General features: G+C 36.3%; 1 protein-coding gene across 1 annotated transcript in view; it reads right to left on the bottom strand.

Moving 5' to 3' along the window:
• Positions 1 to 24,253, bottom strand: part of DDX58 (DExD/H-box helicase 58) — a 58,407-nt gene continuing 34,154 nt past the window's right edge. Inside the window, exons 11-18 of the mRNA XM_027839451.1 lie at positions 23,334 to 23,491; positions 15,785 to 15,914; positions 14,158 to 14,306; positions 12,639 to 12,729; positions 10,663 to 10,833; positions 7,387 to 7,538; positions 4,150 to 4,293; positions 1 to 935 (exon numbers count right to left, since the gene is read on the bottom strand). Of these exons, the coding sequence (XP_027695252.1) occupies positions 639 to 935; positions 4,150 to 4,293; positions 7,387 to 7,538; positions 10,663 to 10,833; positions 12,639 to 12,729; positions 14,158 to 14,306; positions 15,785 to 15,914; positions 23,334 to 23,491 (1,292 nt within the window). The 3' untranslated portion in view covers positions 1 to 638. The remainder of the gene's footprint in view (positions 936 to 4,149; positions 4,294 to 7,386; positions 7,539 to 10,662; positions 10,834 to 12,638; positions 12,730 to 14,157; positions 14,307 to 15,784; positions 15,915 to 23,333; positions 23,492 to 24,253) is intronic.

The following is a 24,253-nucleotide window of genomic DNA, read 5'->3' as shown; positions in this document are numbered from 1 at the left end:
TCAATCTCCCTCTACTCTATGTTTATTAAAAGTCTATTGGTCCAGTCATCATGTAAAAGAAATTTCAAACTATGTTCAAAAAGTTACTTAAATGTATTATATTATGCCTTTTGAGAACTCACTGATATAATTACTAGGCCTGTATATCCCAAAGAGATCAAAGAGAAAAAGGATCCATAGGTATGAAAAAATTTACCGCGAGGTCCCAATTAATGAAAATAAGGAAATCTCTTGAAGTGGTTGCATGTATCTGAATTTGTGATATTCAAAGTTACAATTGTGTGAAGTATGGTATTTGGTTCCAATGGAAATATGCAGTACAAATCTGAATAATGGAACCATTTAGCTGGATTCATTGTTTGCACTTCTCAGGACCTGAAAGCTCTTTTTGAGAAGGCAAACTAGAAATGGGACACTGGGGTGGGCTAGAGAGGTGAATGGCTTTTCAAATTATGGTATACTGAGAAATCACTATGTATTTACTAAAGCAGCTTTTTAAAGAAAAGTGTACAAAGAACTTTTGAAAAATTGAGAATTAGAACATGTTAGGCATTTTCAAGAACATCCATAGATTAACTAGTCTCTGAGCGGAATCAACAACAGCATTTACATTAACTAGGGAGGGAAAGAACCTGTCCTCAATTTGACATTTCTCTAGCATCAAATGAGATCATCTTAAAGTTACATTGCTTCCACTGGGAGTACAGAGTCTGAAGCCCAGTTGCAACATCTTCCACCACAAAACTATCAATTTTTATGATAGGAACAACAAATGTCTTATATCTTGCAAATATTCCCCAATCATGATGGCAGCTACGTTCTGCACAGAATATTTTTCCTGTCTTCTCCAAGACTCCAAAGCACTTCGGTTTAGGGTGTGGCTCAGTCACAAATGATTCCTTAAATGCATCCCCTATCACAACGTGATGAGTGTCCTAAAGAAGCAAGAACAGAATGATACACATCACAGGAAAATTCTAAAATAGGAACATGATCTATAAAGAGACTTGTCAGGGGCCATACATATGCAAGGACAGAGACAAGCAGTATTATCCCCATTTTACAGATGGCACAAGCAATATATCTAGAAAAGACTGTATGTGGAGTCTGAGGACCTTCATTCAACTCCCAACCTAGCTATGTGTCATGTGTAAGACAGTGGGCAAGTCACTGAACCTTTCTGGGTCTCAGTTTCCTCAACTGTAAATCAGGAAGTTTGTTCTACATATCCTCTAAGGTCTCTTCTAGTTCTTAATCTATAATTCTATGATTTAACCTAAATGTCCTCAAACGGGGAATCCTACCTACAAAGACTGGGGCTAAAATATGAAGGGGATGAGAATTATTTGGAAGACAGACAGCCTTCATGAATTTAGGACTAAAACTCTCAAATTCTTAGCTATCTAAGGGGCCATGCATTCACCTAAAGCCACATAGATCTGTATAATAATAGTCTAAGAGAAATGGCCAAAAATTAATGTATATCTGAGTATACATAATCCCATAGGGAATCACACAAAAATGAAATAAAAAGAAATGCTAAATTTAAAAAAGTGACAAAACTATACAAAAATAGTTGTACAATCATGAGAATTCAATAAAAGAACTGATCCATTTATTAAAATTTTAATTTTAAATCAAACTGTTAGCTCCTTTACCTGCAAAGAAACCATTTTCTAGACACAAAGGCCAATATGATGTAAAATTTAGAAAGATGGGTACTTATAAATGAAAATACTTTAATATTCTTAAATTCTCCGACACACCTTTATTATTTACAGGAATGCTGCTGATCTCAAAACGGTTCCTTGGTTTTCATTGGTATGTTATCTAGGCCCAACCCCACATTCTACTTAATTAGAATTAGTCATATTCCATTATTTTATAGACGAGGAAACTAAGGCCTAAAGAAATAGTTTGTCAGTGTTAAATACATTACCCAGCATAATTTTTTACTACTTTTATCCAATAATAGAATGATTTTGGATTTCAACTTGCTAAAGAGTAAGCTAAGCATTACAATGACACTTTTGGATGTAGAAGGAAACCTTAGTCAAAGTACAGTTGATACAGTACTTAAGATACTTGTACAATCTATAGGGAGAGTGTGGACCCTCCCTTCATTAATGCACATCTCACTCTCTCCAAAACTTAGAAGCTAGTTTTTGAAAGCTGAAAAACATCACCTTTATAGCCAACCTAAGAATGAGCCTGTAATCACCTGGTTCATATAAAAAACCTTTTCAAATGGGTAAAAGGACAGGCTTCACACTGCTGACATGGTCTTCTCTGGAGAAGGATAAGAAAACAAACCTCTCTCTTCATTTGGGATATCGGAGATGGTGGGTGTGGATATGCTGTCAGACACTCTTAATAGGTTGGCTGGTCTTGCTGAACATTTTCCCCTCTCCCTTTTTATTCTATAGCAAGAGAAATCTTGCTAGACAGAAAGGTGGTAAGTTTTACATTCAGAAACTTAAAAACAAAAGGTATAACGGATTCAGCTTTCTACATACATATCACCTTGTTACAAAAAAAGTTTATGAAAATTAACCCATATAGAAAAGATAATATTCTTGATATAAATATGCTAAAATATATGAGCATTTCCCCAATAGATAAGTGGACAAAGGACATGAATCAACAGCTTTCAAAATAAAAATTATGAAAAAAATAAAAAAATAAAAATTATGAACTACCAATATCCATATGAAAAATACTTCAAATCACTAATTAAAAAATTGCAAATTAAATAACTATTTTCACCTTATACTGATCAACTTGACTAAGATGACAAAAGCTTTTAATTTTTTGAATATACATTAATTCTTTTTTCTTCAAATAGAATAACAAGCAGTAACTTGTTTTTAGTAAAAAACTTGGATAAAAAAATCTCACTTTTGGGGATGGGGGTTGTCAGTTAATGGTAAGCAAACAAACTTGGTAACAAAGCAAAAATTACATTATAGTTACAAACAAAATCATTAGGTATGTCAGACCTACTACTCTCTGAAACTGAAAATACTGGAGGAGATATAAGAAGACAGGCACACTAATTAACTGTTGGTAGAGCTGTTAATTCATCTAACTATTCTAGAAATCACTGAGTTGTTCAAACCCTTGGATCCAGTCATCCCAATACTGGACAAATGCCATAAGAAAGTTAAACACAGAAGTAAAGGTTGCAAAAATACAAAAATATTCATACCTACACCTTGATGGTAGCAAAAAACAAAGTGAGTGCCCCTTGATTGGGAACAGCTAAACAAATTATGGTAGATGAATGTAATGGAACTTTAATATACTGTAAGAAATGACAATTACGAGAATTTCAGAAAAGCAGGGGAAGACCTATATGAACACCTTGCAGGAAGGAAAGAAGTAGGACCAGAACAAGATACACAATGCCCACAGTAACATACATGAAAACCACAATGAAAGGCAAGTGAATTCTGATTAATTACAATGATCAGTCTTGATCCATGAGAAGAGATGATGAAACGTAGTTCCCTCTTCTCAGTAGAGAGATGAGATGAAGCTACTGATGCACAGCTAGGTGGTGTCATAGAGCATGGAGTATCGGGCCTAGAGTCAGGGATACCTGAGTTTAAAGACAGCCTCAAACATTTACAAGCAGTGTGACCCTGGGCAAGTCCCTTAACCTTGTTTGCCTCACCTTCATCTGTAAAATGAGCTGGAGAAGGAAATGGCAAACCACTCTAGTATCTTTGTCAAGAAAACCCCAAATGGGGTCACGAAGAGTTAGACATGATTGAAACAGGGATAATAATAGCATCTACCTCACAAGAGTTGCTGTGAGGTTCGAGTGAGATAATAATTATAAAGTGCTTAGGACAGTGACTGACACATGGTAAATGCAATATAAATGTTAGCTATTTATATGATTATTATACACAGTCAGTCAAGGCTACTATATTGGTTGTTTCTGCTTAACTGCTTTTTCTGTGATGCAGGGAGGGTTCAGCAGGCGTTTAGTTTAGGAGAATTGAAAATGTCAGGAAATTACTATTATGTAAAAATAAAAGTTATCAATAAAACATAAAAAACATTTTAAAATAAATGAGCATGGATGAGCTTTAACCAACTATTGAAATTGTAATGGGGACAAATTAGTGAAATTTTGCTTACCTCTACCATTCTAATGTCAGCTGTATGGCATGCAAAGACTTTGCATTTCCTACAAAGTAGTCTTTTGTTGTTCTCCTCCAGCTGTGGTTTAGCTACTATTATATTATCTCTGATAGCTTTTTCTTGAAGTTGCAAATCATGGATCTAAGAAAAATTAAAGCATTGTTTTAAAACATATTAGTCCTCAAGATACCTGAATAGCCCCATTCAACATTGGCACTTGAAAAGCTAAGGCCAGGTAGCAGTCTGGCTAGACAAAACACTCAGCACATAGCATGTGCTTAATAAATGCTTACTGTTGGGGCCTGTGTCATGGAGGAAACAAGTGATCCTGCCTAGTACTCCTGTCCCTTGGCATTTGACATTTCATGGCCTTCTATGACTGCTCTCCTGTTCTGCACATCCATCTTCTAACTCAGCATTGGAGGAATACTGAATGCTCACAATACCATACCCTTATTAGGACTGTACAATTTTCTGTACCTCACCTCTTCTGTTGTGCTAAGGATAAAGGGATGTCAATGTCTGGTTCAAAGCCTGTATTCCTAGTTTATTGACCAGATTGACACAGATCAGAGATCTGAGATCACAAATCAGAGACTCCACTAGATTTGGAGTCAGAGGACTCATTAAAAGCATAATTACGATTCCATGTAAATTCTACAGAGAAAGTCAACACAAGAAAGATGGCAAGCTCTCTGCGTTGAAATTCTGAAAACAAAAAAGATCATTCTAGTCATTAAAAAGGGCAGTTTAAACCATCTGAGGAGCATCTGAGGAGCAAGAGAAAGAGCTGGGGATATTTAACCAAAAAGAAGATTAGACTTAAAGGGGCCATGACTGCTATTTTCAAATAGCTCAAAGGCTACAAAGAAGAAGGATTGGGCTTGTTCTGCTTGGCCTCAAGGTCGGAACGAGGAGCAATGAGTAGAAGCTACCAACAGGTTTATTGCAAAGAAAAAACTTCTTGATAATTACAACTATCCAAAAGTGAAATGGGATGGCTAAAGAGGAACTGGGTTTCACAATACTAGGAGAAAAAGCTGGATAACCACTTACTGGGTACAATGTAAGATGGACTCTTGTTCAGGTACAATTTGGAGATTCTGTAATTAAGGGAATCCTAGTTCTGCTACTGATTACCTAGATGACTTTGAGCAAGTCCATTCACCATTCTGAGCCTTAATATCCCCAACTGTAAAATGTGGGGGTGAAATAGGACGATCTCCAAGACTACCTTCTGCCCAAAGTCCTCTACTGTGCCTAGCAGGTATCTTTTGATTTCAAGTGACGATAATAATGATGATGGTTTGTCTTTAATGTCAATACACTAAAATGTCACTAGATGGCAATGTAACTTCATGAAAAAGGGGTTTCCCCTCAGTAAAATGGAAAAAATAGTAAGGATTTTCTTTGATGAAAAATAATAATTTTTAAAATGCATATGTTTCCAAATTTTAGATAGGTTTTTTGGTAAATGTCAAAATTTGTTATGAAGAATATTTTATCTAAAGAAAATTGTATTTCCCCCTCCCCCAAAAAAGACTACTATTTCCAATTCAAGGAGCACTTGGCTTCTCAGTACTTTTCCAAGCATCAAGATCTCATTTTTGAAGCAATAAAAGTACTGATATTTATTTACTGAGGGAGGGAGTATCTTATAGTCAAAAGAGCACTGACTTTTGAGACTGAGGATGCCCCAGAAAAAAGAGAGAACAACTGTGCCCTAGAGGTCAAACTAGTATTCACTTATCCACAATTTCAAGTTGTAGTGAGAAAATTAGCCCATAAGTGTGTGAAATGAAATATAAATGATTCTGTCTGAAGGAGACAAAGTGAGTTGAAAGAGAAGTGAAATTATTCTCTAGCAAAAAAAAAAAAACTTGTAGGACATGTATAACCTGTATTGAGTTGCTTGTCTTCTCAATGAGGGTGGGTGGAGAGGGAGGAAGAGAGAAAATTTGGAACCCAAAGTTTTAAAAACAAATGTTAAAAATTATTTTTACATGCAACTGGGAAATAAGATACAAGCAATGGGGTATAGAAATCTATCCTGCTCTACAGGAAAATAGAAGGGGAAAGGGATAAGAGAAGGGCGGGGGGAGATAGAAGGTTGAGCAGATTAGAGGAAGAATTACATTCAGAATGTATGCCATCTTGGGGTGGGGGGAGGGACGAGATGGGGAGAAAATTTGGAACTCAAAATCTTCTGGAAGTGAATGCTGAAAACTAAAAATAAATCAATTAACAAGAGAATTTTAAAAAAAACCAAAACTTGTAGGCAGTAAGGTCCTGAAACCCCTTCTCTCTCTCTCTCTCTCTCACACACACACACACACACACACACACACACACACACACATATTTTTAATCATATATATAATGAGGAAGTAGAACATGATGTCAACGAGAACTTCCTGTTCTAACATTCTATGATTTAGCCTGCATAAAGCCAAAAGATTTTTCCTCCCAGAGGGAGTTCAGTGCCTTTCCAGGGGTTTTTGGAACGAAATTTCATTAAGACATTTAGAAGAAATACTTTTTCTCAGACTGCTCCAAGGTATTTTCACAGGTCTAAAGAGGAACTGGCTGTTTACTTAGAAGTGAAGACAAACTTAAAAGGAAGTGACTACTCAAGTTTAGTCCTCATGATAGACAAGGAAGGCCAAAATCTGGGTAGATACAGGCACTCTGAATTTGGGGAGAGATGATTTCAAAGTTCAGAGGAAAAATAAGAATTCTTCTTATTTTATTATGAAAGTTCTATAGGAAAAGCCAGTCTAAGAGGAGAAGCATGCTATTATTTGCCAAGAAAGGCAGTATGGTGTAGTGGATAGAATGCTGGATTTGGAGCCAGGCATTCATCCGTAGCTTCTTAACGTGGTCCTATTTCCCATCAGTGACAATAGCCCTAATTTTCCCCTCATTATCCTCTTTTCCCCACTCCTTTCTTCTTCAGTCCAACCTATCTAACCACTCATCAATCCGTATAATATAGCTTGGAAGATATTGGTGACTCCTTGGCCTACATGATAAACTCCAAAAGCCTTAGCCTGAAATTTTCCCCAACTCTAGCAAACAAAGGTTAATACCTTTAATTTTAATCCCTTTAATAAGAAGGCAATGGAAGTATGATCCTTATAGCTTCATCAGGACCATTATCACCTGTATTTAACCTGAGTCAGTTTTTGCCCAGGCCTTTATCACCCCAACCATTAGCCCGATAAGAAAACTCACCTTTCTTATAAGTACTTCCTCATTCCATGTCTGTATTTCTTCTATGGCATCATTCATCATTTTTTCTTTATATATATTGATCTGTTCTTTTTCAATTACTTCTTCCTTACTAGACAGAAGGAAGCATTTGCTCCCTCTTGCTCTTCCACGACCTGTAAGATAGGATATGCCATTTATTATGTTTTCAGACTTTAAAAGCACAGAATGCCATCAGAAAAGAGGATAACATAGGACAATGCCCACAGGCTTATTTTGCTTTATGGAACAAACACGGTCCCTATTTCCAATTTGGGAAAATAAAAAATCCTTAGCTTGGCCATTATGGACCTCCACATATGGTTCCAACCTACCTTTTCTAGCCTTACTTCACATTATTCCTTTTGATACATTCTACATTCCAGCCAAACTAAACCACCAGCTGTTCTCTTATGCCAACATGGCATCTCCTGCTGCTTGTCTAGGCTACTTCTTGTGCCTGAAATGCACTTGTTCCTCATCTCCACCTTTCTTTTTTGCTTTCATCTCTTCCAGTAGCACCAATCTTCAGGTTCCCCTCAAATATTACTAGAATATTATGTTGTTCCTTTGTTCCCATCACTAAGTACCTTATATTTTGTTTATCTGTGTGTGTATTTGTGTATTCCTGTCTAGAATTTTATTTTATATGTATATATGTATACATACACATATATATTTGTACATATATCTAATACACAAAAACATAAATTTACACATGAAGTATATGTATTCACACGTATACAAAGATGTACATATATTCACACATATATACACAGAGATCTACATATACATATATTCATATACACACACACACACACATGCACACATTATATCTCCTTCACTAAAATATGAGTTCCTATAGTGCCAGCAGGAAATGTACCAGATTTTAGGAGGTAGCCAGGTGATGCAATGGATAGAGAGATAGGCCTGAAGTCAGGAGGACCTGAGTTCAAATCTAGTCTCAGATGCTTACTAATGTGTGACCCTAGGCAAGTCACCCATTCTCTGTTTGCCTCAGTTTCTTCAATTATAAAATGAGGATAATAATAATAATACCACCTACCTCCCAGGTTATTGTGAGGATCAAATGAGATAATAGTTGTAAAGCGTTTAGCGAAGCGTGCTACATAAATGCTTATTCCCTTTTTTACCTTTTATTTCTATTTCTAGCACAGTAGTTAAACGTTGTTGGGCTGATTGTTGGGGGGTTGGGTGGGGAGATACATAGTCTAGATTATATAATATGCAATTTCATTAGTGTAGGCTATCTTCCTCTACCAATGCAGACCATCACCTTCTCTGCATCTTACCTCTTAGAGAGTTCTATGAGGCCCTGAGATAACTGCCTCGCTCTGTGGTCACCTAGCCAGAATGTGTCAGAGACTGGTCTTCAACCAAGGTCTTCCTAACTCTGAGGTGTGCTCTCCCCCACTATTCCATGCTGCCTCTCAGTATTGATGCATGGCAGACACTTCATGTTTATTGACTTGAATCACTTCCATGACAGCATAGGATATGGGGAAGAAGAGGCAAAAGATCCAGCTCCATCATTTAACATCTGTGTGGTCCTGAGCAATTCCCTTAACCACTCTGGGCTTCAGTTTTCTCATATGTAACATGCAGTGGTAAAACTAGATAATTTCTGAGGTCCTTCCCAGCTTTAAATCCAATGAACCTCCTAACAATTAAAGCTGCTTAAAAAACAGAATGAGTTGCCTAATGATATACTGACCTCTCCACCTGAGATACTTCAGCAGAGCCAGGATTATCACCTGTCAGAGATGCAGAAGGAACTTATGTTTCCTGAGAAGATGGCATTTTCCAACCCAGACCATAATTAAACTATATTTTGTCATATCCCACCCTGTCTCTTAACCTTTAGCCTATGTATTAACGTTCCCTATGGCTCAGAAGGCAGGGACAGGAGCTAGAGTGAAATACAGAGCATGACACAGGGAGGGTGCATAAAAAGCATTTGTTAATTGCTTATTTTGTACCAGGCTTTGTGCTAAGTACTAGGGATAACAAAGAAAAGCAAGAGGAACAAGAGAGGATAAGTCAGGGTTTTTTTTTTCTTTTTTCATTTACAGGCTATAAAATAGTACCTTTAGCTGTAAAAGTTTTCCAGAATGTTACATATGTTCAGCAGACAGGTGGCTGGAAAACACTGGACTACATGACCCCTAAATTCCTTCCAACTCTGGGATTCTTTTTATTTAGAAAGGTTGGATCATATCATAGGTACAATCCTACAAAGTCACTAGTTAGGTTAAAATCCTACACTTGGGTTCTTCCTCACAATCAATTAACCAATGGTGCAAGTACAGGATAGCTAGACAAAATTGATATGAAAAATCATATGGGGATTTTACTGGACTGCCAACTGCCAACAGTGTGACATGGCAGCCAAAAAAAAGTCATTTTGATTTTATGTTGCATTAAGAAGGACATAGTGTTTAGAAAGAGAGAGGTAAGAGTCTCACTGTACTAATGAAATCATATCTTTCCTATAAGTTTCGCTTCTGAGTGCCATATTCTAAGAGGAACATTGACATTTTCCATAATAATTGCAAACACTACATTTAATGTCTTATTTAATCTCCTTATTTAATGCCTTACTTGATTTTGTTACTCAAGAAATCAGTGAACAAATCGTTTCTGTGGTTGTCATGTGGTTTTCATGGAGTCCCTTATGAACTTAACATATGTGTGGGTGAAACCTTTCTGGAAGAAAGCCTTGAAAGTTGAATTCTGGTATACTTAGTCAATTTTTTACAGTAAACAACAAACAACAAACACCGTGGCACATTGTATTCTCTATATATCTCAGTCAACCATGTAATAAGATGTGTTACAAAAAAATAGTCCACAAAATCTTGTCTAATTTCTTCTCATGTTTTCATTAAATCAGCTCTAGTTAGTGACAAAATAACAAATTTTGGAAGAATTAGTTAAATCATACTAAAGAATCCTGAACAGTCTGAAGTATGGCAAGGACTTGCAACAAAAACAAATTACTAATTTATAAATTCTTACCATTTAGGTTAGTTTGCCTAGAATTTAGAGTGTGTCAGCTCTGTGACAAATGTCCTCACTTCCTTCCATGACCATTGGGTCATAAACCCAGATGTTGTCAAGATAGTTTTTTAAAAGGCAAAGACTGAGACAAACAAAGAAACTGTAGAGATTAAGTCTATTCTAAGCAGGAGAATTAGTTGGTAGAAACACTGAAAACAATGACTCCAAAGTTTCTCTGACCTCTGGTTTGAATCATCTTGATGACGTTGCCAACATATTCATACAAAATGACCAGATTGCATTGTGCAATGTCAATGCCTTCATCAGCAACTGAAGTGGCAATCAGAATCTTGTTCTCTCCACTGGTTCTGAATGTATCCAGTACACCCTTCTGTGATGGGAGAGTCATACCTGTGTCACAGTGTTAAAAGTCAAAGAACAATAATGGGGTAAAGAAAGTTCAAATTTGGAATCTCGTGAAACAGACAAATACAAAATTGACCATCATAACTGAGAGGACCCAGTTATCATAATGGTGAAGTGGTTGAAAGGAGGAGGGGGACAGAGGATACTAAGAATCACATAGTTCTTAAACAACCTACATTGTTAATTCAACTCTTGAAATCTTAAATGTGAGACTTTTTGTCCAGTAACTGAGCTGAAGCATCATTATAGGAACTAAACCACGTCCATGTTGACATTTATAAGTCCCGTATGAATGGAAGAGAAGGTAGACTGGATACGTGGAGAGAATGATTTATGAAAGACTGGCAGCTTGAGTGGTAAGTGGTACATTGTTACCCCTATATATTAGATCATAAAGAGCTGAAACGGACTGGATTCTTTGTGAATCTGAGCAAGTTACTTGACATCATTCAGCCTTAGTTTCCTAACCTGGAAAGTGGGGAAAAATCCTTGCAGAACACTGCCTGGATGGAGTCACAAGCCTGCGATAGTATTCCAAGCAGATCACAGGACACAGCTGAGGAATGGACTGCAGAGACTATCTAATCCAACCCTTTCATTTTGTAATTGAGGATAGAGAGTCCCGTAGGGGTTGGGTGACACAACAACAACAAAAATAAACAACAGCATTTATATAGCACTTTAAGGTTTAGGTAAGCTTATTCCTTCCACTTAACTAACTGATAAGCAACTATAAAGCAATTCCCATCTATTCCCTTAGCAATTGCATTTAAGTAACTGAGTTTTCTCATTGACGAAGAACAGAGGTTTCTTAACCTGAGGTCTGTGAACTTGTTCTTTTAAACACTTGGATAATTATATTTCAATATAATTGTTTCCTTTATAATTCTCTATATTTTCTTTTATTCATTTAAAAACATCATTCTGAGAAAGGGTCCATTGGCTTCATGAGACTTCCAAAGGGGTCCATGACACACATAAAAAAGTTAAGAACCCCTGGTGTAGAGATTAGAAAGCTCTTTCAAATGTCTTCACTGTAATTGATGGTGCCCATATAGGTTTTGAGTTTATTCCTCCTACATTTCCAGTTAAGGAATCAAGAATGGTCTCATTATTAGGTCAAGACGAATTTTTTTCATCAACATAAATAAGAAATATTAAACATCAATTATCTGCAAGGTCCTAGGAGAGAGAAGGTAGAGAGGCTGGAAAGATCATCTGAATTTCAAGATTGGGAGTTTATCTTGTAGGTTGGGGTCATCAACCTTTTCAAGAGTTAGATCTCTGTTTCATTTCTTGTAGATCCTATTTAACTAGTTAAGAACAAAAAACATTTAATGAAAAGGGAGTGACATCAAGTGATTTTTAGTCAGATTACTTTGTAATCTAGTTTGAGTATGAAAGAACCATCACCACAAAACAATAAGAAAATGAATATTGCAAAATTACAATGAACAAACTGACCCCAAAAGGAGAACTATGAGAAGACACAGGTGCTATCTTTGCAAAGGTGGGAAAGGGGAGAGCTAGAAGGTCTACAGATCATGACATGTATTGTCAGATTTTTTTCAATGGATTGATCAGTTTTGTTAATTCTTTTTTTCTTCTTCCTCTTTTTTTTCCCCTCTAATGTTTATAAGGAATAGTTTACTGACAGAAGGGAATGGAAGAGATATAGAAAGAAATTAGATGATATAAAAATAAGAAATATCAATAAAATTATTTTTAAAATAAAGTTAAAGATATATACTTATTCATCCTCACTCTGAAGCTATTCTAATATAAAATACCTGTATTCTGATTTCTTTTGCCACGTCCAGTCAACACAACAGGTTTTAGATAGCTTAGTTTGGGATTTTCTTCCATCCATTTCTTCAAAGCCTAAAGGAAAAATTATCCATTAGTAATTATTTTCAGAGAAGAGCCTCAACCATGTTGGATGGCCTAGCTGACAGAGCACCAGAGTAGAATCAGAAAGACTTGAGTTCAGAGATTGCTTTTGGTTTTTTGGGTTTTTTTTTTTTGCCTTTTTTTGTATCTCCAGTGCTTAGCACAGTGCTTGACACACGGTAGATGCTTAATAAATGCTTGTTTACTTAAAGAGTAAAATAAAACTGTATGCTATAAAACAATAATGATTAATAATAATTAGCCATCTTGTACTTCAAAATAAGTAGGGAAATGTACCTTACTTTTTTCACTAGAGAGGTAGGGACCAAAGAATATGGACATATTCTCAGACATGACTTTAGTTTTAATTTCTTTTTTTCTTTTTTCCTTTGTTACAAGAAAAGCCTCACTACTGGGTTTTGGGGAAAGGGGAAGGAGTATATACGCAGAAATTATTGTTATATACAAGCAAAAGGCATCAATAACAATTAAACTTTAAAAACTGAATTTAAAAAAATTAAATAACCTAGGTAGCTCTCCATTCGGAAAAGAAAAGTAATTTCCTTAATGCGTCACCAAAAACATACCATATCAATAACATAAACAAGCCCTGAAAAACTTTACCAAGGCAAAACCAGTTGACTGTGAGGAGAGGAAGAAGGGGAGGATGGTTTGGATTTTGGTGGATTGGTTGGTTTTTGTTTTGTTCTTCTTTTTCTAACTATTTCAGAGAACACCTACTAATAAATATTCTTGATCCCTCTTATGGATAGGATCACAGATTCAGACCTGGAAGGGACCCAAGAGGTCAGTTACTTTTGCTTTTTTTTTTTTATTTTGTGAGGCAACTGGGGTTAAGTGACTTGCCCAGTGTCACATAGCTAGTGTCAAATGTCTGAGGCCAGATTTGAACTCAGGTCCTCCTGACTCCAGGGCTGGTGCTCTATCCACTTAGCCACCTAGCTGCCCCTGAGATCAGCTTCTCTTTCTTGTTCAGCCACGTCCAACTCTTCATGATCCCCTTTGTGGTTTTCTTGGCAAAGATACTGGAGTGGTTTGCTATTTCCTTCTCCAGATCATTTTACAGATGAGGAACAGAGGCAAACAGGGTTAAGTTAACATATCCAGGATCACATAGCTAGTAACTGTCTGAGGCCAGATTTGAACTCAGGAAGATGAGTCTTCCTGACTGCAGGCCTGGCACTCTATCCACTGCAACCACCTAGCTGCTAGCTACTCTAGCCCCCTCATTTTACACTCAAGGAAATTGAGACCCACAAAGGAGGCCTGACTTTGCCCAAGATTACATGGGTAGGAAATGGCAGAACCATTAAAACCCAAATCTTCTGACTCCACACCCACAGTTCTTTCTATTCCCACAGAATACTCCCTTCCAAAGTTTAGAGAAACATGGCTTACATCTGCCAGAGCTCTTGTCTTCACAAAGAAAATGGTCTGGGTCTCTGGGTTTTCGTGATATTGTTCTTCCAAGATGAAAGTGAGCTCATTCAACTTGAGATTCTCATTGCTTGGATCTGTTGAAATATCTTCTAGTTCCTGAATCTTTTCTGGAAAAACAAAAGGGGGGGATATACTTTTTTTATTAAGGCCTTCTTAGACTCATCAGTAATTAGATCATACTTTAATAGATGTAGCTCAAGAGCTGGCCCTCTCAATCTCTGGCCAGGGTTTAGGCTAAGGAATGTGAGAGCCCTCGGAAGACTATAGAGAATTATATAAAACAAGCAGTTACTGGAGGAACTCAACATATGAAGACTATTTCCTCTGAAAGAATTCAAATGCAGTGCCAGACAGTGGCAGTTTGACCTTAGGCAAATGACTTAACCTGCCTCAGTTTTCTCATATTTAAAATGGGAATATTACTAGCATATACCTCTCAGTTGTTTTAAAGATAAAACAAAATATTTGTAAAGTGTTTTGCAAACTTTATAATACTATATAAATGCAAGCAGCTAGTACTACTACTTCTACATCCTTTTTCATGAAAAATATTTCTATATTAGCTATGTTGCATATAAAATACTATAAAAAGCAAGAAAAATAAAGAAAGTGAAAAAGTATGCTTTAATCTTCACTCAATTCATCAGTTCTCTCTCTGGAGGTGGAGAATATTTTTTAACATGGGTCCTTTGGAACTGTCTTGGTTCACTGTCTTGATCAGAATAGCTAAGTCTTTCACAGTTGATCATCATCACTATATTACTGTTACTGTGTACAGTGTTCTGGTTCTGCTTGCTTCACCTTCCCAGGTTTTTCTGAAATCATTCTGCTCATCATTTCTTATAGCATAATGATATGCCATAATAATCATATACCACAACTTGTTCAGCCTTTTCCCAATTGATGGGCATCCCCTCAATTCTTTGCCACAACAAAAAGAACTGCTGTAAATAATTTTGTACATATAGATCATTTCCCTTTTCTTTGATAATTATTATATCCTTGTATTTTAATCTCCTCAAAATATTAAGTGACTCAAGCAATGTATCTTATAACTTGCACTTGGCAAGGCATTATTTCTATAATCTGCTACTATTTCACTATAAGTTGAAATGTTCACTAGGGATCTTCTAATTCTTTCTCATATCTTCATTATTTTATTAATCCTAGTCACACTTCACTGATCACTGCCAAGAAAGGTGTGGGTTTTGTTGTCTTTGGATTTGGGTTGTTTTTTTTTTGTCCAGACCTAGCATTATACTGAAGAAGTAAATTTCCAGAGAGAAAATTCCTTTTACTAATATAGATCTGCACCTGCTCTGTAATTTTTAACCTTAGAGAGCTGCCTGGGAACATTTAGAGGTTCATTGATTTTCCCAGGGTTACATAATATATGTTAGAGACAGGCCCTGAATCCAGCTCTTCCTAATTCTGAGACAAAATCCCTAACCATTCTGCAATATTTCCTTTTGACACCAATTTTATGTGTCAGATACACTGATGACTTACTATGATATTTGGGAAATGTAGAGCACTGGTTCTCCAGTCTTCTCCATCACTGTTCTTCTCCACCAGAATCACCTACCTTTAAACCGATGAATGAGGTACTGCTCAGTCTCATCAAATGACTCTGCTTCTCTGAAGAATTCTTTCAAGTATCTCACAGCATCTTGGATTCGAGCATCTTCACTGATGATGATGGCATCATTATATTTCTATTTAGAATTAAAGATGAGGAATCACTAAGAGTAAATAGTTATAAGTTAAAAGAACTTGAGGTTTTACCTCACAACCAAGCAAATTGGTAAAGATATGAATAAATTCTGGAAAGCCAATTAAAAAAACCAGGCATATTCATGTGCTTTATGAAGTGATGAATTGGTCCAACACCAACCATTCATATAATTAATGAAGTGGTGAACTGATCAAACCATTCTGGATAGTCTTTGTAAATTATACTAAGAAAATGACCAAAATATTTATAGCAGCACTTTATGTGATAGCGAAGAACTAGAAACAAAATGGATTTACATTGGCTGGGGAGTGGCTCAGAAAAGCATGGTACATGAATGTGACAGAATATTACCATTCTGTAAGAAATAATGATCTTGTCCAACCCCTGATTTTACAGAAGAGTAAAAGTGACTCCTTTGGTAGTACAGAGTATATATGGATGTCTTCTCAGAAGGATGATTTCTATATTCATAAATGAAGGAAATGTTAAATTTCATCTAGAGATTAATGAAAATAAAGATGCAAATTTTTCAGCCACTTAAGTTCATGGACACTCTAAAATTTATTCACACTTGCTTAGGGGACCATAAACTCCAGGCTAAGAATTCATGGATCAGATGACCTTTGCAGTTCGAAAACACTACAACAAGAGGCCAGTTAAAATTACACAAGAGAAAATAGTGGTGATCAAATTTGTATAACTCTACTTCTAGCAGCATCCTTTGGATTTGGAATAGGGCTGGAGAAGGCAGATATGGATAATTCAAAGCTAGAGGCTGGCACGAGGAGGGGGAGAGGGAATGTTAACTACAAGCTGAAGTTTAGCTCTACATATAGTTGAAGCTGGATAAATATTTGTTGAATTGAATCTAAAGAAATGGAAGTCAAGAAAGTGGTATGAATGGCAATGAAATGTCTGATAATGAAGTCCTGGTTGGGTAAGGAACTTAATTGAGTCAAAGGTAGGAGTGTGTATGTGTGTTAATGTACAAAGTCATATGGAAAGGCTTGAATGATGACTGTTTTGATGATAAACAGTTATAGGGTAAGAGCATTGGGGTAAGGGGACTGGGACAGATATAGAGGTTGTGGCCATAGAAAATGGCTGTTAAATTAAGTTCAGGATTTCAGCAGTGGAACAGTGTTGTGGGATGAAGTCTAGGATATGGCCACATTGTTGGGTAGCTGGAGATTATCAAGTATCTAAGAAGGTCTTCATAGGATAAAAAATCCAGGGGTACATGGGACCTCTTTTTTTCTAAAGGCTAGATCAGTCACCAAGCCCCTAACATCATTCCATCTAGTGTCATTCAGGGAGGCAGGTTGGATGCCAGCTTTTTGCTTGCTGTCAGGGTCCACACGTCACATCAGAGTTCATCAATTTATTCTTATAATTGGAAACTGCTATTCCAATAAGGAAAAAACCCAAGCCTGGTTGATTGATGAATCCCACAAAGGTACATCACTCCTTTCTGCATCACTAGAAATAGAGGCCTCACTGTGCCAATATCATAAAAATGACAAGGCTACCAAAATTAATTTTCATACTTAGTGTTACATGATCAAACTACCGATGAGAAACTTTACAGAGTGAGATAAAAGAATAACAAAATTTATTTGGAGGAATAAAAGATCTAGAATATTTAGAGAAATGATGAAAAAAAGGTGTAAGAATGAAAGGAGAAAATTGGACTTCTGGGAGCCAAGATGGTGGAGTAAGCAGTAAGTCACTCTCACTCTCCCTTATTGACCTCTAACAACCCAGAAAATATCACCCTATGAAAAATTCTGGAACAGCAGTGCCAGCAGAAAGATAGGGTACAGTAGTCTTTTAGCCTGGGAGACTTGAGGGATTAACAGGAAAGGTCCCTCTCACTCTGGTGAAAAGGGAGCAGTACAGGACTGGAGATGTCCTGGCAAGCCCCACCTCAGCAAACCAGCAGGAGATCCTAAGCTCGAGGGGAACGGGCAGACTCCAGGTAGGAGAAACACCATGTGAACTGGCAGGCAGGTGTCCTCTAGTAGCCAAGCCTCCCTATACTTCAGTGCAGCCCAGGTGAGTGGGCATCCTCCAGAAGCCAGACCCCCAACTCCACTCCCACCCTGAGAACTGTAGGGTAGCCCTGAGGAAGTGCAGGTAAATCACACCTGGCCTCAGTACATGCCAGCCACCACCACGAGGATCCCAGCTCAACACCAGGTGAGCTGCCAGATCCCTATAGACCCCAGCACACAAAGCCAGTGACCAGGTACCTGTCCCCCAGCACAAGAAGCTTGGGAGAGAGCCCCCTCTGCTCCAGCAGGAGAGCTCAACTTTAAAAGCCAGAAAATAGGCAAACATGAGCAAAAAAGCAGAAACGGACAATGACCATAGATTCTTTCTATGGGGACAGGGAAGAGCAAAATACAAATTCAGAAGAGGACAATGTTGTCAATATACCCACATCTGTAAACCTCGAAGGGAAATATGAACTGGTCTCAAGCCAAAAAAGCCTTCTTGGAAGAGCTCAAGAAGGATTTTAAAAGTCAAATAAGAGAAGTAGAAGAAAAATTGGGAAAAGAAATGAGAGGTATGAAAGAGAGAGTCAGCAGCTTGGAAAAGGATGGACAAAAATTGACTGTAGAAAACAAGTGCTTAAAAAATACAATTGACCAAATGGAAAAAGTACACAGAAGAAAACAACTCCTTAAAAAGTAGAATTGGCCAAATGGAAAAGGAGATACAAAAGCTAACTGAAGAAACCAATTCATTAAAAAGTAGAATTGGCCAAGTGGAAGCTAATGACTCTATGAGACATCAAGAATCAGTCAAACAAAATCAAAAGAATGAAAAAATAGAAGAAAACATAAAATATCTCATTGGAAAAACAACTGATTTGGAAAATAGATCCAGGAGAGATTATTTAAGAATTATTGGTCCACCAGAAAGCCATGATGAAAAAAAAGAGCCTGGATAACATCTTTTAAGAAATTATCAAGGAAAACTGCCATGAGATCTTAGAACCAGAGGATAAAATAGTCATTAAAAGAATCCACTGATCACCTCCTGAGATTCCCAAAATGAAAATGCCAAGGAATATTGTAGCCAAATACCCAAATTACCAGATGAAGGAGAAAATACTGCAAGCAACCAGAAAGAAACAATTTAAATATTGTGGAACCACAGTCAGGATTATGCAGGACCTTGTGGCTTCTACATTAAAAAATTGGAGGGTTTGGAATATGATAATCTGTCAGGCAAAGGAGCTACAACCAAGGATCAACTACCTCATGAAATTGAGCATAATCTTTCAGAGGAGGAGATGGACATTCAATGAAATAGGGGACTTCCAAACCTTCCTGATGAAAAGACCAGAGCTCAACAGAAAATTTGATCTTCAAATACAAGACTCAAGAGAGGCATAAAAAAGTAAACAGGAAAGAAAAAAAACATGTTATTCAATAAGGGCAAACTGTTCACATCTCTATAGGGGAAGATGATACTTGTAATTCTTGAGAACTGTATTTTAATTATGACATTTAGAAGGGGTATACATAGACAGAAAGCATGAGTATAAGTTGACTTTGATGGGATGATTAAAAAAACTAATAAAAAGGTGAAATGGGATTGTACAGGGAGAAGAAGAAAGGAGGAGACAGAAAAGGGTAAATTATATCACATGAAGAGGCCTATTACAGTAGAGGGAAAGAAGGGAGGGAGATGAGCATTGTTTGAACCTTACTCTCATCAGATTTGGCTCAGAGGGAATAACATAGTTTAGTTACAGAAATCTAACTTACCCTATAGGAAGTAGGAGGGGAAAGGGGAAAGAAAAGAGAAGGGGCTGAAAAAAAGGAAGGCAGATTGAGGGAGGTGGTGGTCAAAAGCAAAACACTAGCAGGAAGGGAAAGGGAGAAAGGAGAAAGAAAAACATAAACAGGGGGGAAATAGGATGGAGAGTAAGACACAGTTAGTAATCATAACTGTGAATGTGACTGGGATGAACTCTCCCATAAAATGGAAGCAAATAGCAGAGTGGATCAAAAACCAGGATCCTACAATATGCTGTTTACAAGAAACACATTTGAAGCAGAGAGATACACACAGAGTAAAGATAAAAAGGCTGGAGTAGAATATATTATGCTTCAGCTGAAGTAAAAAAAGCAGGGGTAGCAATCCTCATCTCAGACAAAGCAAAAGCAAAAATAGATCTAATTAAAAGAGATAAGGAAGGAAACTACATCCTGCTAAAAGGCACCATAGACAATGAAGTAATATCGTTACTAAACATATACGCACAAAGTGGTATAGCATCCTGATTCTTAGAGAAGAAGTTAAGGGAGTTAAAGGAAGAAACAGACAGCAAAATTATACTAGTGGGGGACCTCAACCTCCCCCTCTCAGAACTAGATAAATCTAACCACAAAATGAATAAGAAAAAAAGTTAAGGAGGTGAATAGAATTTTAGAAAAGTTAGATATGGTAGACCTCTGTAAAAAACTGAATGGGGACAGAAAGGGATATACCTTTTTCTCAGTGGTACATGGCACCTACACAAAAATTGACCATTTATTAGGGCATAAAAACCTCACAATCCAATGCAGAAAGGCATAAATATTAAATGCATCCTTTTCAGATCATGATGCAATAAAAATTATGTGTAATAAAGGGCCATGGAAAGATAGATTAAAAATTAATTGGAAACTAAATAATCTAATCCTAAAGAATGAGGGGGTCAAACAATAAATCACAGAAACAATCAAGAACTTCATCCAAGAGAATGACAGTAATGAGACAACATACCAAAACATACGGGATGCAGTGAAAGTGGCTCTTAAGGGAAATTTTATATCTCTAAGTGCTTACATGAATAAAATAGAGAAAGAGGAGATCAATGAATTGGACATGCAACTAAAAAAGCTAGAAAAGAACAAATTTAAAATCCCCAATTAAATACCAAATTAGAAATTCTGAAAGCTAAAGGAGAGAAAAATAAAATTGAAATTAAGAAAACTATCGAAAACTAATAAATAAGACGAAGAGCTGGTTTTTATGAAAAAAAAACAATAAAATAGATAAACTTTTGGTTAATTTGATTTTAAAAAGGAAAGAAGAAAATCAAATTACCAATATCAAAAAATGGAAAAGGTGAATTCACCACCAATGAAGAGGAAATTAAAACAATAATTAGGAGATATTTTGTCCAACTGTATGCCAATAAATTTGACAACTTAGTGAAATGGATGAATATTTACAGAAACATAAATTGCTCAGGTTAACAGAAGAGGAAACAAAATATTTAAATAACCCCATTTCAGAAAAAGAAATTGAACAAGCCACCAATGAACTCCCTAAGCAAAAAATCTCCAGGGACAGATGGATTTACAAGTGAATTCTATCAAATATTTAAAGAGCAATTAATTCCAATACTATACAAACTATTTGGGAATATAGGTGAAGAAGGAGTCTTACCAAATTCTTTTTATGATACAAAATATGGTGCTAATACCTAAACTGGGAAGAGTCAAAACAGAGAAAGAAAATTATAGACCATTTTCCCTAATGAATATAGATGCTAAAACTTTAAATAAAATATTAACAAAGAGATTACATCAACTAATCTTGAGAATAATACACTATAACCTGGTAGGATTTATACCAGGAATGAAGGGCTGATTCAATATTAGGTAAACTATCAGCATAATTGACCATATGAACAAAAATCTAACAGAAATCATATAATGATCTCAATAGATACAGAAAAACCTTTGAAGAAATACAACCCCCATTCCTATTAAAAACATTAGAGAGCACAGGAATAAATGGAGTCTTCCTTAAAATGATAGGAAGCATCTATTTAAAACCATCAGCAAGCATTATATGTAATGGGGATAAGCTAGATGCATTTCCAATAAGATTGAGGGTGAAACAAGGAAGCACACTATCACCACTGTTATTCACTATTGCACTAGAAATGTTAGTTTTAGCAAAGAGAAGAAAAAGAAATTGAAGGAATTTAGAAGAGGCAAAGAAGAAATAAAGCTATCACTCTTTGCAGATGATATGATGGTATACTTAGAGAATCCTAGAGAATCAAGTAAAAAACTCCTTAAAATAATAAACAACTTTAGCAAAGTTGCAGGATATAAAATAAACCCAGATAAATCATTGGCATTTCTATATATTACTAACAAAGCCCAACAGCGAGAGACAGAAAGAGAAATTCCATTTAAAGTTATGGTAGACGTTATAAAATATTTGGAAGTCTATCTGCCAAAACAAACCCAGGAACTCTACGAACACAATCACAAAACACTTTTCACACAAATAAAGTCAGATCTAAATAATTGGGAAAATATCAGTTGCTCAAGGGTAGGCCGAACTAATATAATAAAAATGACAATTCTACTAAAAATAATTTACTTATTCAGTGCCATGTCAATTAAACTACCAAAAATTATTTTATAGGACTAGAAAAAATAATAACAAAATTTATCTGGAAGAACAAAAGGTCTAGAATATCAAGGGAATTAATGAAAAGAAATGGAAGGGAAGGTGGTCTATCTGTACCAGATCTCAAATTGTATTATAAAACAGTAATCACCAAAACTACTTGATACTGGCTAAGAAATAGTATGGTGGATCAGTGGAATAGGTTTGGTACACAAGACACAATAGTCAATGACTACAGTAATTTACTATTTGATAAATCCAAAGACTCTAGCTTCTGGGATAAGAACTCACTATTTAACAAAAAACTGCTGGGAAAATTGGAAAATAGTATGGCAGAAACTAGACATAGACTAATATCTTATACCCTATTCCAAGATAAAGTCAAAATGGGTACATGGGTACAAGACCAAAAGAATGAGCTGAAATAAATAAATAAACAAATATTCATTCATTCATTCATTCATTTATTTATTTATTGGGAACAAAATGGAAGGTGAGAACCAAGTATTATAAAATAAAGTCTAACATTCCAGAAAAAACCACAATGAAGAGGCAACATGGTATAGTGGAAAGAGGACTGACTCCAGAATCAGAGGATGTTGATTTGAATCCCACCTCTGATACTTACTATCTGTGTGACTTTGGGCAAGTCACTTAATCTCCTTGGGTCTCAGTTTCCTAATCTGTAAAATAACAAGGTTGTTCTCAGAGATACCTTACAGTTCTAGAACCACGTTCCTGTGATAACCCTAAAAGACAACTTCTGCCTATCAGCTATTTCTGGGCCAAAGGAAACCCAAGAGGCCTAACTTACTCTACTCTCTCAATATCCCCATTGTAAGCATGATCCCCTCACCTCCTACAAACTTTATTTCGAGGTTCTTGGGAATCAGGGCACAAAGTTAGCCTATATTGTAAGCTCAGTAATAGCTTCACCCAGTAAAACTATGACAAATAAGGCACTTACCCGTAAATTCGAAGTATATAGAAAAAGCTCTTTACAAATCCTTCTTTCTTTATTTTTGTCCTCCATTTGCAATAGCATGCACTTTTTGTGAACATCAATGATCCATTGTTCATATTTCTGGGTTCCAAAGACTCTATTCTGAATTTTAGATAAATTCTCTGGAAACCAAACAAACATAGTTTAGCACTGTTCATGAATTGCCAAATCACTTTATCAACCTCGCTTCCACTTCTATTTCCCCTAAATTTTAGCCAATGGGGGCACTAAGATTAACCTGTGATTATGAGCAAATCACTTCTTTTCTCTGTGCATCACTTTCCTCATCTTTAAAATGAGACAGCTGGACTAGATAAACTAAGGTTCATCCAGTTATAAATCAATGACCCTAAGAAATGCCCTGACTTCAGAGGTATTTTCTGCCAACAACCAAAGCTACTGAGGGAAAATATTTAAAATGCTTTTTAAAAAAAAATAATGACTGACTCAGTCCTCAAGGGGAGGGGAGTAAGATAAGAACAGGGTGATGAGAAATGTTGGAGGGAAAAAAAAATATTGAACTGGGTTTTTGTTTTGTTTTGTTGGAGTCATAAGATCTGTGTTCAAATCAATTGCTCTCTTAATTACTCTCTGGGTAATCTTCTGTGTTAGAGGCTTCAGTTTCTTCCACCCTAAAATGAAGGCTTGGACTGGATGATCTTTAAGGTCCCTCCTAGCTTCAGATATTATTATTCTGCCTTGCCTACCCCTAGTCCAAGGTATGATTGTATAAAATAATTACAAAACAATTTAGTATATGATAAGTGTCACTTCAGCAGTGTAGAAAAGAGTTGGCTAAGAGGCAGCAAAATTCTGCCTCAACAAAAAGAGTTAACAGACAATGATGGTACCATACTATTCTATTAAAGTTAAAACACCAATAC

Source organism: Vombatus ursinus, unplaced genomic scaffold (assembly GCF_900497805.2).
Source record: "Vombatus ursinus unplaced genomic scaffold, bare-nosed wombat genome assembly UNPS02014832.1, whole genome shotgun sequence".
In the NCBI taxonomy this organism is placed as follows: Eukaryota; Metazoa; Chordata; class Mammalia; order Diprotodontia; family Vombatidae; genus Vombatus; species Vombatus ursinus.
Note: the sequence above shows the minus strand (reverse complement) of the source record. Positions and strands in the feature narration are given on the sequence as shown.